General features: G+C 43.2%; 1 protein-coding gene across 5 annotated transcripts in view; it reads left to right on the forward strand.

Moving 5' to 3' along the window:
• CDK17 (cyclin dependent kinase 17) overlaps positions 1-20,154 on the forward strand; it is a 410,092-nt gene that overhangs the window by 330,040 nt on the left and 59,898 nt on the right. For all 5 annotated transcript variants that reach the window (XM_069229533.1, XM_069229534.1, XM_069229532.1 and 2 more), the window contains 3 exons: positions 1,647-1,744; positions 7,805-7,910; positions 15,383-15,425. In XM_069229533.1, the coding sequence (XP_069085634.1) occupies positions 1,647-1,744; positions 7,805-7,910; positions 15,383-15,425 (247 nt within the window). The remainder of the gene's footprint in view (positions 1-1,646; positions 1,745-7,804; positions 7,911-15,382; positions 15,426-20,154) is intronic.

The following is a 20,154-nucleotide window of genomic DNA, read 5'->3' on the forward strand; positions in this document are numbered from 1 at the left end:
TGGTTAAAAGCCCAGATACATGACAACACATCGGAAAAGCAGCGCTTGTGCGCTGCTGTGCTCAACCTAAAAAGGGAAGGGTTAGGACTGGCAAGTGGGTACACTTGCCAAGTCGAATTGGCAGTTTAAAACTGCACACACAGACACTGCAGTGGCAGGTCTGAGACATGTTTACAGGGCTACTAATGTAGATGGCGCAACGAGTGCTGCAGGCCCGCTAGTAGCATTTGATTTACAGATCCTGGGTACTTCTAGTACACTTTATTAGGGACTAACTAGTAAATCAAATATGCTAATCATAAATAAGCCAATTACACATACATTTTACATAGGAGCACTTGCACTTTAGCACTGTTTAGTAGTGGTAAAGTGCCCAGAGTATCAAAAATAGCAAAAACAAAGTCCAGCACACAAAACAACCTGGGACGCAGAGGCAAAAAGTTAGGGGTACCACGCCAAGGATGCTAAGTCTAACAAAGAGCATATGTTTTCCCTTTCTATGTGTTTTCCAAGTTTTCCCTGAACATTTCCTTTCATATTGGTATTAAAGTTCTACTTTTAACACCTTTTGTCTTCGAGATTCATTGGTTTGTACAGATTTACTTTTCAACTTGAACTTGCTCTCCCTTACGGTATCAGTTCTTTTATAGAGCTGCACTGCTCAAGCTGCTCTCCTGTGTGCTTAAACTCCATATAGCGCTCTATCTTGTTAATTGATTTCCACCCCCTCCCTGTTGCTATTCTCCGTTTACGCTTCCCCCACGTGTTGCTTTCCCCACCTGCGCCTTCTGTGTTGCCTCCCTCGTGACCCTCAGTTCTGCTTCCACTCATGGTCCATGTTGATTATCTCCTCTGTGATTGCGGCGTCAGTGTTGCTTCTCCATCTGTGTTCTTCATTCACCCACTTCCTTTCCCCAAACCACTCGCTTTACTATTTTTTTGTAATTTACCTATCCAGCTTTGATCAGCAAGCAAAAAGAAGAAAATGCTTGCACCATTTTTGTAGGAGCTTGTGTGCTTGGTTCTACTTATAAAATGAAGCAGCCGGCTGCGTAATCTTTTTTCCTGTTTATTAGCCATGCTGTACAGCATCAGGGATACTTTACAGCATTCCTAAAACTAATGGCAAAGCAGTGGTCACAAAGGCATTGCTTGTTTAACAGATGGAAACTGCCTTGGTTTTGCTGCTTGACCCCAATATTGTCCCCTTTTTGTTGATTTTTAAATTTTCTCAATTGGACCCAATATGTTTTTATACATCCATATTTTCTAGATTAAAACCACTTGTTATAAAAGATAAATTAGACAAACATATGTTAGTTTCTTTAATTATTTGGTAACTGTCTTAAATTATGCTACATGCAAGTTTCCTTAAACAGTTATGACTTGCATGAACATGTTAATGAAGGAGAGAACACTATTAAAGTCTTTCTGAATGTCACCTCAAGTAAGCCTGGTTTAGAGCTGATTTATTCAGAATTGTTTTCCTTTTCTATTTTTAAAATAATGCTTTCACTTTCTTTTCACTATTTCCTGAAGATATTTTGCAGTCAAATAAATACAGTTAAATGCTGCTAATTTGTATGAAGAGTTGTGAAAATGTTTTAATGGTTGTTCCTTTCTCTCTTTCCCCTTCGTTAATTAAGGGGCGTAGGGTGCATATTTTTTGAAATGGCATCTGGAAGACCTCTGTTTCCTGGTTCAACGGTAGAAGATGAACTTCATTTGATTTTTAGACTTTTAGGTAAGTATCAATAATCATCCATGTTCTCTAGAATCAACAGTAATATCAACATAAATTAAATTTTTGCCTCCACAGTATGAGAAACATGTGTATCCTGAAGGGTGAAAATAACTAGAAAATAAGCAACATGCGATGGGAAAATATTACAAAGTATTTGTTTTGGCACAATAGTTTACAGTTATAAAAATGGAAATAGGTAACATTGTAGATAATGGCAAAAACCAATAGCTCTGGATGATCCTGGGCATTTACTGATATGAAATAAAGGGCCGAAAGCTAACCTACCCTTTGAAGTAGGTGTAGCAGCATCAGACTCCCAGTGCACTTCTGTGTGGTGTTACTAGTGGAGTTTGTGCCCAGTAATTGACTTAGGAATGTTTTCTTTCCTTGACCATACAGACTTTTGGGGTTCTCCTGTGTTTACAAACTGTATTCACAGAAATCTTGTGAGCAATATAGATGAGGGGGCACACTCAAATGTGCCACCTTAACAGCATGCCAGTCCCAAATAATGCCTTAAGAAGAATTCTACTAACCCAAATGTACTAATTGTACCTGTGAGGTAAGTGCACTTTCTGATTTATACTTGGACCCAACCTTAAACTATTCCTATCAAGCGGTATCGTACCTGGACACTTTCGATTAAACCATAGAACAAACAAGTTCCAAAGCTGCTTTTGAATCAGAGCAGCCCCATCTTGATTGGTGTCTATACTTTATAAGCCAAGTGATAGTTAACCTTTTCAGTTCTTCAAACAATTCTTTTATTCAAGATTTGTCAATCTTGTCAAATTCTGGCCAGCTGACAACTGTTTTATAATTCGGGTATATTTTGGGCTAGAATAATATATACAAAACTCCAATAACTTAAACAAAAGGAGTGTGTTATTGGCAAAAGTGTCATTCACCACAAGCACTGGAGTGGTGTACAATATCCTTGATGTGTAAACCTGTGCTGCATACCATAGTATAAAACAAGAGATTGAAATATAGACAATTCCACTGTGCACAAACATATGTAAGACTGGATACGTTTCTCTTAGACAATACATTGTTCACATTATTATAAGATACAGTGGAACACAGGGTAATGGTAATCTCTGCCCTTGCACCAGTACTGATGTCTCTTGGGTGGGAACAGGCGCCTCAGATCAGAGACCCTTGATGGCACCTTAATGACATTTTGAGAGAAACAGTCAGTAATGCAGCCATCACTTTTGCAATTAAAGAATACCTGCTCTTTAACAATAGAGAGGACTGTAGCCTAAGTACTTTTTGAGACACACTGAAGGCAGTGATTGGGGAAGTATGTATATCAGAATTACCTAGACTGCACAGCATTAAAGCTAGTGTAAAGAAGAAGCCTCCAGGACAGATTAGATTAATTAGATCATAAACACAAATGGACCCACTTACAAAAAACGTGGTGAACTTTATTAGCAGTTAGTGGTCAAATCCAACTTATAGAACTTAATAAAGCAGAATATTCCCTGGAACAAAGTAAGCAGATGTACTAGACAGGAGATAACAAAGGGAGGCTACTTTCAGCAGCAAAGCTAAAGAGCAGACAGGCACAATCCAATGTGAGGTGGGAGGGGAAGCGTAGTCAGGAGCTAAAAAAAAAAAGGTTTTCCAGAAATATTACCAGCAGCTATATTAGAAAAAGGTAGTTGTCCAAGTTTATATAGCAGACTAAGGGCCTGATTTAGATTATGGCGGTAACTGTCTCGTTGCCGGTTTTACATCAGGCAACACCTTCTGCAGTCTTGGCAGTCCATTCACCTGATTTAGATGTTGGCGGGACCATAGGCAAACGAGCGCCCTAGTCCCACCGACTCAATCAAGAATTTCCAGTTGCCTCAATGGCGGGCATTGGGAATAGGGGCTGCCCCAGCCACCTTTACCGCCGAGCAGATTTGAATGTGCCTTAACACCACGCCAACCTCCACACCTGAGTTGACAGTTTGGAGAGTTAATCGGGTACAAACCTAGCTGTTTTCCCCATTCCACTTCAGTTTTTGACTGGACATGGCCTTCTGTCGCTGCTGCCACTGGACCACAGACCGAACACGACCGCCAAACCCCGTCTCCCTGTCGCTGCACTTGAAGTTAGGGAACCCACATTGGCTGTGTAGGTTCAATCAATCAATCCAAAACAATTTATAGAGCGCGGTACTCACCCGTGAGGGTCTCAAGGCGCTTGGGAGGCAGGGGTGAAGGGGAGGGGCAAGGAGGGTCACTGTTCGAACAACCATGTCTTGAGGTTCTTTCTGAAGAGCAGGAGGTGTTTGGTTTTGCGAATGTTGGTGGGGAGGGAGTTCCAGGTTTTGGGGGCGAGGTAGGAGAAGGACCTGCCTCCTGTGGTGGTGCGTTGGATGCGGGGGACTGTGGCTAGGGTGAGGACGGCTGATCGGAGGTTGCGTGTGGGAGTGTGGAAGTTCACTCTTTCGTTGAGATAGGTTGGGCCGGTGTTGTGGAGGTATTTGTGTGCGTGGATGAGGATCTTGAATGTGATTCTCTTGTCTATGGGGAGCTAGTGAAGGGATTTGAGGTGTGGTGAGATTTGTTTGTGGCGGGGTAGGCCAAGGACGAGGCGTACGGCTGTGTTCTGGATTCTCTGGAGTTTGCGTTTGAGTTTGAGTGTGGTGCCGGCGTAGAGGGCTTTACCGTAGTCTAGTCTGCTGCTGATGAGTGCATGGGTGGGTGACTGTCTTCCTGGTCTCTGGGGGAATCCATTTGAAGGATTTATTTTAGAGTGCGGAGTGTATGGAAGCAGTAGGAGGTTACTGCATTGATTTGCTGTGTCATGGAGAGGGAGGGGTCCAGGATGATGCAGAGGTTGCTTGCGTGGTTTGCGGGGGTGGGTGCGGGGCCTAGGGCGGTGGGCCACCAGGAGTCGTCCCATGTGGTTTTGTTGGGGCTGAAGATGATGATCTCGGTTTTGTTGGATGTTAGGTTGTGTGGGCACCGCATATAGGCTCGAGATCAGTCATATACATGTCACTTTTTTGGGGGGGGTGGGGATTACTGTGCCATGCATATGTTGGGAGCACATTTGTGTCGGACATGGATGGGGACACACTGGCACATGACACATCACACACATACACAGCTGTCATTTTGGTCTCAGTATTGATAGCCAAATGAATGCTGGCACCACAGTGACGTTTCATTCAAACCCATTGACTATGCCCATGTGTCAACAATGTGTGTGTATTGTGTCTTGGATGTATGCCAAAGTGTGTTTTTGGCATTTACGTGTTGTGTGGTGTTGGAATGGCAATGAATTATAGTGTGTATGTGGTGTGTAGCGTGTTGTGCAGGGGGGCACATATGGCTAGATTAATGTGTGTGTGTGTGTGTGTGTGTATGACTTACCCCTCTATTCCATTGCCATTGTACGATGTCCATTTGGTCCAGTGACGGGCTCCATCCATCGGAAATCCGCCACCAGTACACCACCTGAAGGAGTGTAACATCTAAACCGGTCAAGGGAAACCAGCCAGCCTTACGGCTAGGAAGAGCACTCTGTTGTGGTGGTCTGAGGCTCAGCCGCAATACATCTGAATACTGCGGGAGGAAAACCGTCAACTTGATGGTGTTTTTGGGTCCGCTGCCATGGTGGATTGGCGGTAATACCGCCAAGATCTAAATCAGGCTCTAAGTTGCCAAAGCGGGCCTTATCCACAGATAGGGAAAATACAGATTTCCCCACTATCACAGACAATGTTATTAAAGCTGTCAAACCCATGCATCCACATAAAGGTCATGAGCCAGATGGGTTCCTCCCAGCTTTGTGCAAGACATTTTGGTCTGACCAGCTGTTATCTTGACAAAACTTTACAGAGATGTAGCGTGGAGAGTGAAATATTCACTCCCTCCATGGTGGACTTCATTTATACTTAAACCCGAGTGAACCTATAGGACTGTGGCTCATATTGTCCTATTCCTCTTCTGAATGTTGATGTGAAGATCCTAATGGAAATACAGGCCACTATATCGAGTGACTTAATGCTCAAATTAGTGCATTCTGGTCAGACAGGCTTTATACAGATGGTACAGATGGGGGGAATATACCAAAAAGGGACCACACCTAATTGACATGTGCAACAAGCAGGTTAGGAATGAAATACTACTACCTCTAGATGTATTGAAGGCCTTTTTCAGGGTCGACTGGGGCTTTCCCAGATCGAACCTGAGAAAGCCCTAGAGGCTTTTATCCATGATTCATTGACTTGGCACTGGTAGGATACGTTTCACTGGTGGCCCATATCTGTATTTGCGGGAGGTTCTCCACTAAGGTCTTGATAAGGAGGTGAACTCAACACGAATGCCTGTTACCCCAGGCCCCCACCATTCCCTCCCCCCTCCATCCGGTTTGCTCTGTACTTGGAGGCCTTGCCAAAACAAATCCACACAAAGAGAGGGATCACAGTTAGGAATTTATGTGTTTATATGCTCTCTTTTGTGGATGGCATTCTGATACCACCCAGTGACCTCCTAGCAACTCTTACTAAAAAGGTTTCACTGTTTTTTGTGCAGTTTAGGGATTCAAATTGAACATGTTTTAATGGAAAGCATCGGGTCTCAGCATATCAGCTTGGTTCCTGCAAACTATTTCCTCTTAAATTGAACTCATTCAACATTACAATCATGGGAGTCCAGTTAAAGCCTTGATACTGGACTTGTCTCTGGTTAGATTTCCCCCACTTACAATGGCATAACTGTCCTTTCTTAGTTGGAGCAAGTAGCAACAATTAAGATGATAATACTGGCTAAAATTAAAAAGACCTGTTACAACTTCATGGAAGATGGCTAGGAGATCTTGGATGTCTGCAAGGATGGGCTGTAAACCAGTCAGGGAGGGAATATTGGAAATCCCAAATGTCAGATTTGAGTAAAAGGCACTCCCACCTCTGCTACCTGTTGGAATGGTCCAAGGCTGAGACTGAGAAGCATTGTTGCTTTTTGGACCAGACACTGGATCAGACACTGGATCAGACACTGGTGGGTGGGCTCCTGAGGAAGGTGACTTGGTTGCATATTGCTACAAAAGTGTGAACCAGGTCGGAGAGAGTACCTACCACCAACATAAATGGGAAGGCAAACTAGGACACTCCTTCACTGACAGGCAGTGAGAGGCTGCTCAATGGAATGCATACAAGGGAATCTCCACTGTGATGGCTGTGAAACAGCAAGTAAGGTACTGCTCAGGTGGCTCTCAATTCCAAAAGACCTCAGAGGAACTGACCGATGCTGGTGAAGGAGGTGGATTCTTGAGCATGCTGATTCATATGCTTTGAGATTACCCTCACCTAAGATACGTATTTGGAAGGGGTACTCCAGGACATTGAAGCTTTTGTTTAAACAAACCAATACCCAAGAACTCCTCAGGGCAATAATTCTGTGTGGATGCCAGAAGTAATATGGGGACATGGGAAGTACAACACCTTTTCAGCATCTCTAGTATGATGCCAAACACGCTGTCCTGTCTAGACAGGGAAGGCCATGATTCCACACAAACAAGACTTGTATGATAAGGTGTGGTTCTTCTGTGTTAAGTATAAGATTTCATAGTCCTTTTGGGGAGCTTTGGCAGCCTTCTCATCCAAATGGTGCACATTCCTGGGTCGGCTCTCATTAGACAGTTGAGAACTTAGATTCCCAAAAAACCTAAGAGCTCAACAAATCATAGAGGTGGCTTCTGCCACATAATGAAGCAGCAAAGGGACAACAGACACCCCTCTGTGTTTCTTCAACTCCAATGTACAGTGAAGAATCAGAGACTTCCAGAGAGTAGGATGGGGATGGAGGACCATTTAATGTATTTGTTGTTACTCTGCAAAAAATAAACAAATATTGAAACAAAATTCTCAGGTTATTAGAGGTAATTGATCATATTCTTAAAGTAATTTACCATAACAACACTAATGCTTAAATGTCAATGAAAGTTAAATAATCATTATTTCACTCTTCAACAGGTTCACTGAATATGTTGTGTGATTGTGCAGCTTTTCCAACTTGAGAGTATTTTTATTTATGTTTGTTTATTTATTTCAGGAACTCCATCTGAAGAAACTTGGATGGGAATTACTTCAAATGATGAATTTAAAAATTATAATTTTCCAAAATATAAACCACAGGCACTTGTCAATCATGCACCAAGGTAATGTAAAGACTACACAAATGTGTGCTGTCTTCTTCTGCTACAGTGTCTGTGTGTGTGTGTGTGTGTGCCTTTACACGTGTCTTTGTGTTCCACTTTGAATATTTCTTAGTAGCAAATATATATTGTAAAGGGGAGATAATGTTCTTCTGTATAAGTTAATTTTTCAATTGCTGTAGTATAATTTTATTTTATTCTGGTTTATATTAACCAGACTGTCTAATTAATCACAAGCAATACATGTAATATAAACTCCTTCTAATTAAAATACATGTTTTGCACAAATATATAGTAATTCCAATACCTACAAGACCTTAGTCAGTTCACACAGTGAGGATGTTTCACTGTCACATCCAGTCTCCTATAGGTCTCATCTAACATATGACTCATTCCCTCAAAATCTGAAAATTGATTCTTTAACATTGGGACAACACAAGTATAAGATTGTTTACCATTCCCTTAGAAAACCTCCTCAAAGCCCATCAACACTGTACACCTTCTTTGTGAATTATTTACACAGATCCTGTCGTAGTTTGGACTCTTGCTCTGAGCAAGACTGCTGGTCTCAGGATGACAGTACTTTTGTTTGTAGGTGACTAAGTCTCTTCCTACAACTATTTGTAACTGTTGTCCAAACCTTACCGGCTTACTAGCAGTACCTCACCAAAAACACAATAGTAAAAGGTGATTTGTAGCAGTCGCTTACGCATGGACTCAAAATACAATATCTCAGGGTTGTCGTGGTTAAACGGAAATTACCCTTTTCTCACAGATTTATAATGTCTAATACAAACAAAGGCAATAACACAGATGCAGTAAAGTTATAATAGTTTTTATTCAACATAACTGCAATTTGTGATAAGTTGCATGAACTGCAATGATTAGGATAATGAATATACCAAGCAACAGTATTGTAAAGAGGAGAGTCATGGTTATAAAGACCCCCACCATTATGCAATATATGAAAGAAATATATGTATATGTAAAAGATGGAATAAGCCCTAATACCCTAAGGAGAGTAGGTCTAACCTCCTACCTAAAAAGGAAGAGCTGGGTTCGTTAAACCTAATCTGCCAAAACCGTGTCCATGAGAGGAGCCCCCAACCCTTGTTACCTTGGAATGAGGTCTCTATCTCAGACTCCGCAGGGACACGAAGACTGGATCAGTGTCAAGATGACTGCAGCATCGGTATCAGCGATGGTGGCGATGCCCTCTGGTCGGAATCCCTCTGATTATCTGTCTAAAAGTGTGTTGTATTTATACAGATCTACAAGGTCCCCTGACATAAGTGTTATTCATAACAATAGATAACAGGCATGCTTGGGACGGCAATTAATATCAACAATCCCTCGAAAGTATAGAGAGGGAAAATCCCTAAGTGTGAATGCCTACTGTATGTTTGTCTTTCGTGCTTGATCTTGACGCCTTGGCGCAATGACACTGATAATAGAACCCATAACAAGTGGCCTAACTGTAAACAAGGCCGCCATTTTAAAGGAAATAAATAATTAAATGGACTATGACAGAGCAAGCTAAGTAGGTTAAAAGTCACTGGGTGACGGGGGCACAAGTTTACAAGCCTACGGCTAAGCTATCTCCTGTTATCCCGCTAAAACAAACTAGGATTCACTACAATCCATTACTCTTGGGTGTAAGGTAAGGGGCTGGGTCAGTAGGGCTGCTGCTGAAATAAAGCTGTGCTTTCCAGAAGATATATATCCACAGGTTACAGGGACATTATAGTTAGGTTTTGATTTTACTTGTACAAAACCATAGAAAGTCTGTAGTTCGAGTTCTTTCACGTAGCTATACCTTGTACCCTAAGGTTACTATACCTTGCGCCCCCACCATGCACAGCTTTTTCTTCAAACATTTGACTGCTAATGTTTCACTTAGAGTTTTACGGATGTTATAGAAGTTGTCATGCTTGCTGTATTATCTGTAGTAATTAGCAGTGCATGGCGAAGGTGCGAATTATACTTAATTTGGGGGCGAGTTATAGTTACATGAAAGAACTCTAACTATAACTGCTGAATTTCTATGGTTTTATGCAAGTAAATTCAGAACCTAACTATAACCTCCCTGTAACCTTTGGTATTTGTCAGTGAATTTCTAAGGTTTTTATAATTCTATTTCCTTACTATAACATTCCTGTAACCTTTGTTTTTTTAGGTGAATTTGTAAGTTTTTTTAACATAAAGTAATTGTTATTACTATACATTAATCCAACCTCTACCTCACTGCAAGCAGAGTGTTTGCTGTGACTTGGCAGAAGCTGTAAAGCTGCAGCCAAGCCACAGCAAACAGGCGGGTCCCTGGGGTGGGCACCCTGGAGCATAGCAGGACCCGGTCCTGGCAAGTAGTGGCCCCCAAGGCCATCATTGGCTCCTTGAGGGGGTCTGCACGGCCCCCCTCCATTGAATAGTCCTGGGGAGGTGATAGTCAGTGGGGGCAGGCAGAGGGTGCGCGACCCCCCCACGCTTAATTACAAAACTGCCCCAGGGCGCTGGCAGTCCCCAGGGCTGCCGGGGGGCCACGCAGCACCCGCTGCACTCCATTACTAAAGTGCCCCAAGGAGTAGGTGGTCCCCGGGGCTGCGCATGGGCTGCGTGGCCCCAACACTCTCAATTTTGAAAGTGACCCAGGGAGGAGGTTGTCCCCAGGGCTCACTGGGCCCCCCCACATTACTTTAGTGTTTGTGCCCCGGGGAGGTGGCGGTCTCCGGGGCAAATAGCCCCCTCCCCACATTACCTTCGTTTTTGAGCCCGAGGAGGTGGTGGTCCTTAGGGCTGTGGGGGTGTAGGGTAGGCAGCCCAGTGCATTACTTTAGTGTTTGTGCCCCAGGGAGGTGGTGGTCCCTGGGTCTACACATCTCCCCACATATGTAAATCAATGCCCCCCGGAAATGGCCTACCCTGGGGCTCCAAAGAAAACAAGCGTTTTTTTTGTTTTTTTTTTAATGTTCGCCGGGTCCACTGCAAATCATGGTGAAACAAAAAAGGCTTTTTAGCTCTGGGACCCAACCACCAGAGCTAAGGGGTCAGGTTGTCCCTACCCCGCTTTTTTTGTATTTTTTTTTTTTTTTACATTTGTTTTCTGGGACTTTTTCTGGGACTCTAAAGCAGACGGTCTGCTATTCACATTACAAATTCTGTTATATTTATCATCATTCTCTCTATTCCGCATAATTTTCAAACTCTTTTTCAAGTTTCAATCCATTTAGCATTATCCATCTATTCTACCAGCCTATGATACTAATTATCTTAACCCAAGTGGGCACTTGGGTTGAAATACAGATAATATTTTAAATATCTGGGAATATTCAAAATCTGTCTTATGTAATATCGACAAAAATTGACAACAAACACTAAATGAATATAATTGTCTGAGAAATATAATAGAAAATGCAGACTATATGAAATAAGTGTAGATTTATTAAACACACAGTGTGTATTAGAGTGAAATTACTATTCAACTGTAGGATAAAACATGTTTAAAAATGGCCGCCGTATTAAAGGGAAGGCTTTTGACCGTCATTGTTGTTATTGAAATGGTGTAGGGAATATATAGAAACCGAAGTATGGACTAATGTTGCCCGTGAACAAGGGAGCTTTGACTCCCGAAACGCATCAGGCAATTATTGTTTTTGCCGGAATAAACTAATTTTGAAAGGTGACATTTAGTGACTGAGACGTTTTTTCTGTCAACGGAGAAAACATAAGGATAAATATATATATACAAATATATATATACATATATATATATACATAGATATATGTGTTCCATTTGTTACTTAACATAGGACTTAAATACAAATGTCTTCATGCTTGAGGAATGTACTTCTCCAGCAAACATAACAGTAACCCTTTGCACATTGACCCTGACCTCATTCTATCAGTCATGGTATCTCTGTGCAGAAAAAATATGGGAGTTCTGAGGCCTGCTTTGTAAATATATTTGATCCTCTGCTTACATAACTTTTATCCCAAGTATAGTCTGAGTAGCAATTCTTTATCTGTCAGCCAGTGACCTTACCTGAAATAGTGGATTTGCACATCTTCTGGATGACACTGGTGAGGCCACTGGCACTTCATTTATTTAAGAGTTTAATATAGTGCTCGTGCACTCTCCTCTATGATGGGGCTTTACATTTAAGGAGTGAAAAATAGGGACGAGCCAAGTTATAGTGTGACAGAAGACTTAAGTTTGCAATGTAAGAAACAAAGGAAAAAATATCTCAATTATTTCAAAATCGAGCCTAGCCTTTTTTTTATTACAGTAGCTGCTGGAGTAGGTCACATTATATGCACCAATTCTGGAAAGTCAGCATGCTGTCGCTAGGTATGGCAATAAATGGGATTCGGCACTAGGTTCATAGAGAGCCAAGTACTTGTCTTGGAATACGTTACCGATAAGAAGATTCCTTCTTCTGGCAGATCAAATGAATTGAAATACTACTACTTTTTTCAATTGTGTACTTCTGTGTTCTTTCTTACAGTAGATCAGTACACATTTATCTGTTGAATAAATAGTCTTCTGGGGTATTTTGTTATGTTCGAATCAAACACTATTATGTATTCCAGAACTGTTGGACTGTCAGTCTTAAGGCATTTGATGCCACTATCTGTATTTCATCAGGAGAGTTCATGATTGTATAATCAGTGCTGCAAAATAAACAATTGAAAACAGGGTGAAGTAAGATACTATTAATTTTGATATAGTTCTAAATTCCAGCGCATGAGTTGCATCAGCAACCCACTTACCTCAACCATACATAGGTTTTTGTACACTGAGAAGCACCACTGTATAATTTGGCATGCTGTACTCCAAGACTTCATTAACTCCTAATCTACTTAACATGATGTTATGGTGCTTGTTCATGTCATGTTGACAGTCTGAAATCTATTCTGCTTCCATCACATTTTCCTTGAAAGAAAAAACAACTTGGATCTTTTCAATGATTGTCAGAAGCCTCTGACCAGACAGCCCATCTGCCACCGGGTCATAGTAGTAATTGCCTTGCACAATTGTGGTGGGGTGACCATCACTAAATTTCCTTCCTTGGGATCCTCATTGCAGGCATGGTGGAGGTGGGCAGGGAAATAAAAAAATGGCCCAATGTGCTGGGGGAAACTACCTTATGTATCAGGCTCATTGTCCTTTTAAATCTTGAAAACAAAAGTATTTGTCTAGCGGCTGCAAAAAACATGGTGCTAACTCAGAGTTCAATGCCTTCAGTGGAGCTGGCACACCAGTAGCTCTTTTGAAGGTACGGCGGTCCCTGCATGCCAAGCAAGGATCCCTAACTTAGGAGGTATGCTCCACCGGGGAACTGAGGCTGTGACCTGGTAGGTGCAGAGACGGTCCACCAGGGTCTAGATGATCCATTGACTCATAAACCCTGTTTTTTTTGGGGTTCAGAGTCTCCTCCATCATGACCATGAGGAAGTATATGCAGAAGCGGTATATGTAGTCCTATTGTTTCCCCATAAGTTCTAACTCTCTGATCATGACTGCCACTACTCAATGCTTGATATTAATCTTCATTGCTTTTTTGTGTCCCTATTTAGCGTTGCCTGCTTTTGGATGAACACAATGACCTTTGTGCACACCACACTGAGACAGAGAGGAGGTTGACCAACAATTGTGTCTGAGTAAACGCCTTGATTTTATTTGCAGTACCTAATGATTCTGATAGAGGAATCTAGTTGCAGATTCCTTACCTTAGAATTTTCCCCAGGCATCTGTCTGGATCCAGAGATTTTTCTCGAGCAGTACCCCCATGCGCCATTAGATGGTGTCGATCAGCTTCACGTTTGGTGGCATTTCTGTCCATGCCGGATATGACGTTGGGGGTCCTAGATAGGCTGGTGTCTGGAACACAGGTCAAAGGGCATTCAGGATTCTGATTACCCCTATATCTTCAGAACGTGATCACCCAGTTTGTTCCACAGAAGGGGAGAGTCTAAGTATAATGCCTATCTGGCAGGGACAGCTCCTCCGCAATTGCGAAGGAGCGTCTCCCCACTGGCTACAAGCCAGGAGCTGAAAAATAGAATGATATTTTATCATAATTTTATTTTTTGGCTGCTGGCTTAGCTAGCATGTGCAGGGAGGGGCGGAGCTGGGCCATGGGAGGAAGGAGAAAGGAGGAGGAGTGGAGTGCACTTAAGTGTGCATGTCAGTTTGGCCGGCCATCATATGCCTTGTGCATCTCCCAGCCAGAGCTGAAATTCACCAGAAGTCATCTGCATCCACTGCATGCCCACAAGTCACTTAACAAATGGTTGAAGCATTGCTCCATTAGGCTGCATAAGTGCTAATTTGCCTTTGGGCATAAGCATCCACCCTCACATTACTGACCAACTTTGGCCATACACCTGTCCATACCATCTACAGAACGTAAATTGTTAACACTAGGCTGCTCATTTCACCCTGAAGTGTGCAGAGAGTGAACGTCTATTACAACACAACAGTTGGAATTAACAGCAAACTCTCAGACTACTGACCCATGTAGAACTATCCCTGCCTAAAACTGTGTGAGTGCTACTACACCAGCTGCACGGGTCCAGAGCACCCTCAGCTTACAGACCTACTGAGTATTTTTTCTGTCCACTTTTTCCTCAATAATCTAGTTGCGTCAACATAAGACTGCAGATTGCCTATGCACACTGCTTTGCTCTTCACTTACTCCCAGAGACCAGACATACATGAATCCCAGCTCAAGCACCAGTGTAGGTGCCTGAGCTGGTCAACACCACCATGTCTTACAGTAGAGTTTATGGAAAGACAAACCATGGGACAAACTGACTGGAACCATTTGGAGCTCTATAATAATACTTCTCTCAGGTTTCTCCTCCAGACACACTCCCAAGCATAGTTTTGATATACTTGAGTAGGAGCAATACTCAAAACCTCACACAACACCTAAGCCCTTTCTGATAGAGCACCTTAGATACAACCCTACGCAAACATTTTCCAGCTATGTGTGTATTTTCAAGATTGCGATATAGAAGACAAGGGTGAATTCGTTGAGCTTGATGAGTGGCAATGGTATGACATGCAGATGTCAAATTACAGATACAATATGATGTATACTGAAAACAAATACTTCCATGATTCCATCCTATCATAGGTCAAAGATAAGGAACATGGTGTTAACTGATGAGAGATCCCCAGCATACAGATGAAGAAACCCTAAACACAAAAAAGATCTGTTAATGTTAAGTCACAGTTCTTTGGATAGCTAAAGAATATCAATCCGATAATAAAAGCCACCACTTTAATTGCCTTTGGGATTATACAAACGGTACTGTGTGAAAAGTAAGGCGATGTTACCTCATTTGCATCCAAAAGGCTAATGACAAAGACTAATGATGTTGGCAAAGAGAGCAAGAGCTATAATGTTCAATATTACGCTGTATACCTATAATGTTTAATTGTCGCTAAATATTCGTCATTTGTTTTATAGGTTGGACTCTGAAGGAATAGAATTGCTGAGTAGGTTTCTTCAAGTGAGTCTTCCCTTCCTATTAATACTGATTAATGTTTTTAATTGTGACTTTAAAATCCTCAATAACAAATCAAAGTTTTTTTTTAATGTAGAATGGTTTTAATATCCTCAGAAATAACGTCATCATTTGTTATGACTTAATATGTATTAATATCATGTTGTGCTGGGGAATCTGCACAAACGTGTATAAATGCCTACCATATTACATTATTTAATGTTTGGTCACTAATGTTCCAAAAAAGAATATGTTTGTATGATTTACTCCTGATTCGGAGTCATAATTAATAAATGACAGTTTCTGCAATATATTACCTGTGCAAGTTAAAACTAAAGGCCAAATGTTCAAATTGTTTTTGCAGTTCCAAATCCTATGATTCACTAAATCACAGGGCGTGAGACCGCAAAATGACATTTTGCAATGTATTAAACCCAATTTTGCAATTTGTAAAGCCCTTTCCAAATCACAAAAAGGAATTCACAAACGGATTTTGAATCGCAGTTAGGAAGAGGCATATTTCAATAATATGTTTGAATGGTTTGTCACTGAAGTTGCAGTCGAAAATAATTTATAAGCTACTGGCTTGTCAAAGGAGGTGCTGAAACATACACAAACGGGATACTATGCCATGCGGGACAGCTTTCCCTTTGGAAATTGTGTAAGGCAGCCTACTGGGCAGTTCTCCATGATGTATTCCAAAATTAGATCTTGTTCTGCAAGATCTTTAAGTGTCTCCCAATCAGCACGAGGAAGACAGTGATGCAGGCCCTCATCACCAGCCGACTGGCCTACGTCAATGAATTCTACGCAGGTACCACCACCAAAGTCATGCAAAGACTCCAGATGATCCAGAACGCAGCTGCCGGGCTGATCCTCAACCTGCCCAGGAGAACCCACATCACCCAGCACCTGAAGGACCTCCATTGGCTCCCGATCCAGAAAAGATGCCACTTCAAGCTTATGACCCATGCTTACAAAGCCCTCCATAACCAAGGACCCTCCTAACTGAACCACTGCCTTCACCTCCACCAACCAACCAGGAACCTGGCACATACTGCACTTGCAAAAATACCACATATATGCCGCTGCCGCGCCGGAGCACACACCTTCTACCACCTTGCCGCCAAAGTCTGGCACGCCAGTCCCCTCCATCTCCGCACCACACCTCACTGACCCACTTCAGAAAGGGACTGAAAACCTGGCTCTTTTAATAAACACCTGCACCAAGCACCTGGATACTCACTCGGGTGACTAGCCATGCTATGCAAATAAAACCTGTAGGAAGCTGGCTCTGTATATACTATATCAAAATGAGATATAGTGTGCACAGGTTCCCCAGAGGCTTGACAGAGGCTGAAGTAGATATTACTAATGCTCTATTTGTGGTAGTGTGGTCCAGCAGTTAGGCTTATCAGAGGGTAATGTTAAGCATTTGTTGTACATACACCAGCAATAGAAGAAACAAACACTCAATGACTTAACTCCTGACCAATGAGATTTTATATAGAAAAATAGGTTTTGTTAATTTATTTCTAGAACCACAAGATTCAGTTTGCAGGTATGTACATAAAATAAAAGGTACTTTGCATATATTTGATCAGGACTTTGAATAGAATCGCCAATGTATACAGTTTTTCTTAAAATGGCAAAAAGCTATTTTAAAAGTGGACACTGCATTTTTCAACAGTTCCTGGGGGAAGAAAAGATAGTACAGTTTTGCAGGTAAGTAAACAACTTAAATTTCTTATCTCCGGGGTTTAGGTAGTTTGTCGTTGGGGGTTCAAGTTAACCCCAAACATCCACCACCAGCAACACAGGGCCAGTCGGATTCAGAGGTCAAAGAGGCACCAAATTAATGTGGGCTTCTATGGAGACAGGGGTTACTCTGAATCCTGTCAGTCAGCAAGTAAGTACCCGCAACTCGGAGGGCCGACCAGGGGGGTTTAGAAGAGCACTGGAGAGGCCACAAGTAGGCACCAAACACACACCCTCAGTGGCATGGGGTGGCCAGGTGCAGGGTGCAAACAGGACATCGGGTTTCCAATACAGGTCTATGGGGAGACCCCAGGGGTCACTCAAAGGCTGCAGGCAAGGTCCAGGGGGGTGTCACGGGCACACCACCGGTCGGACGGGGAGGAGGGCCGCCTGCTGAACGATGAGGCACCGGGTGTCGGTTTCTCCAAGGCCTGGGGGCTGCAGGTGCAGTGGTTCTTCAGGTGTTTATCTTTGTCTAGAGCTTGGGGTCAGGTGTGTCCTTGGGATTCCTTCTGCAGGCGTCGTTGTGGAGGGCTGGAGAGGTCAACCCAGGGTGGGCACTTGCTCACAGTCGCCTGGGAACCCTCTCTTGCTGGGTGGACCACCTGGACACGGGCAGTGGGTGTCGGGTGCAAAGGGGTCAAGACTCACGCGTCTGGAGTGAGGTGAGAGTCCTCAGTTGTAGGTTTCTTCAGACACAGCCCTGTCCTCGGGAGTTCTTGGTCTTTTTAGGTGGAGGGCAGTCCTCTGGAGTTGGCAGAGTTCGCTGGGCCCTCTGGACGCGTCGCTGGTCTTTTTGCAGGTTCTTTGAAGCAGGAGACAGGACAGTAGGGCTGAGGCCAAAGCACTTGTCGTCTTCCTTCTTCTCTTCTGGGGGTTTCAGCTTATTAGCCCTTCTTCTTGAATGTCACCAGGAATCTGGTGAGCTGGGTTCAGGGAGGCCCATAAATCCTAGATTTAGGGGTGTGTTAAGGGTCAGAGGGCAGTAGCCTGTGGCTACTGTCCGTGAGGGTGGCTACACACTCCTTGTGCCCACTCCCTTTGTGGAGGGGGGCACATTCCTATCCCTATTGGTCCCTGTCCTCCACACCAAGATGGAGGATTCTGTAGGGAGGGGGGTCACCTCAGCTTTGGATACCTTAGGGGTGGCCACTCCTCCATGTTTTCCCTAATTTGCCTGCTGGACTTGCCGCCAAAAGTGGGGCTTTGTTCGGGGCGGGCATCTTCATTAGCTGGAGTTCCCTGGGGCACTGTAACCCGAGGCTTGAGCCTTTGAGGCTCACCCCCAGGTGTTACAGTTCCTGCAGAGGGGAGGTGTGAAGCACCTCCACCCAGGACAGGTTTTGTTTCTGACCACAGAGTGCACAAAGGCACTCACCCCATGTGGTCAGAAACTTGTCTGAAAGTGGAAGGCTGGCACAGACCGGTCAGTCCTGCACTAGCAGTTGGGCTAACATACAGGAGGCATCTTTAAGATATGCCCTCTGTGTGCATTTTTCAATAAATGCCACACTGGCATCAATGTGGGTTTATTATGCTGAGAAGTTTGATACCAAACTTCCCAGTATTCAGTGAAGCCATTATGGTGCTGTAGAGTTCGTAATGACAAACTCCCACGCCATATACGCAATATAGCCACACTGCACTTACAATGTGTAAGAATGGACTTAGGCACTGTAGAGGCCCCATACTGCTCATGCAGCTATGTCCTCACATGTGGTATAGTGCACCCTGCCATAGGGCTGTAAGGCCTGCTAGAGGGGTGACTTACCTATGTCACAGGCAGTGGTTTGTGGGCATTTTGTGTTATGGACACCCTCTCCCAATCCTAGATAACCCAATATACCCATGTTGAACTCACTAAATTTACAGAAAGCTCCACTGGCAGGACATACAAGTGGAAGGTGGGGGAGTGAGGAAATATAATGCAGCATGCCCTGCACATTTTTATAGACTCTGTTAACTTTGTGACTACAAGTACTCTTGCCCCAGATGCAGTGTATAGGAGTATCCACCCCTACTAAAATACGGTATAGTCCAGCCTTAATAGGATGCTTCTGCATAAAATTGACATAGCAGACCATCAGGTTGTTTTCCACACCAAGAGAAGCCCACCACTGCTGCAGCATTTGATACAACCTTGTCAAGTACAAAAGAGAATTGTTGTGAAGATGTTGTGCTCCAGATCTTCCAGGCAAAAAGCAACAGTCATTAGAAAGTAGTAAAACTGCATTGTACCTTCTAGTGTATCACAAAATATTTTGGGTTTATTTGGCTATACAGGTCTGTATGAGAGAGGTGCACACCTAGTGTGATCCCTGCTCAGCTCATGGGGTGCAAATATGGTGGCTTCTCTAGAGCACACAGGTAGTTTACGCAGTTCCCAAGAATCCTTGAAGATCTTTAACATGACAAGACCACCATATTCCTTGTAGAATTCCTTCTCAAGGCCAGCTGGTGCATGGACTATTTAATTCTGCCTGTCTGTAAAACCATACATCATCTAAGGTGCATCCTGGGTCCACTGTTCATCTGTAATTTGTTGTCCATCATCCCTAACCATCCAACATTGAACAGTCTCAGGATCACTTGCTCCAGTCTGACTGTAAAATATAGCATAGAAAGTTCCGAAAGCAGCAAAAATGCCTTACAGTCACAGGTTGCATGGCATCTTTTATCACTGCTTCACCTCTCTGTATAAGATCCTCTGCACCGGCCAAGAAAATGCCTGTTCGATGGCATGTGTGGCTGTAGATACACATGCTTTGCATACTCCTGCCATCTAATGTTGGGTCCGGAGTGGGTCAAGTTGTTTTTCTTCAAAGAAGTGCTCTGAGTCACGGGATCGAGTGACTCCTCCTCTCGGTGATAGTGCGGATGGGCATCCACTTCTTTGTTAGATTGTTTTCTCTCCGTCGTCTTGTTCAGACGTGTGTCTTGGCTTCATCTTTCAACTCGCTCTGGTTCAAAATCTTAC

This window comes from Pleurodeles waltl, chromosome 4_1 (assembly GCF_031143425.1).
Source record: "Pleurodeles waltl isolate 20211129_DDA chromosome 4_1, aPleWal1.hap1.20221129, whole genome shotgun sequence".
Taxonomy (NCBI): domain Eukaryota; kingdom Metazoa; phylum Chordata; class Amphibia; order Caudata; family Salamandridae; genus Pleurodeles; species Pleurodeles waltl.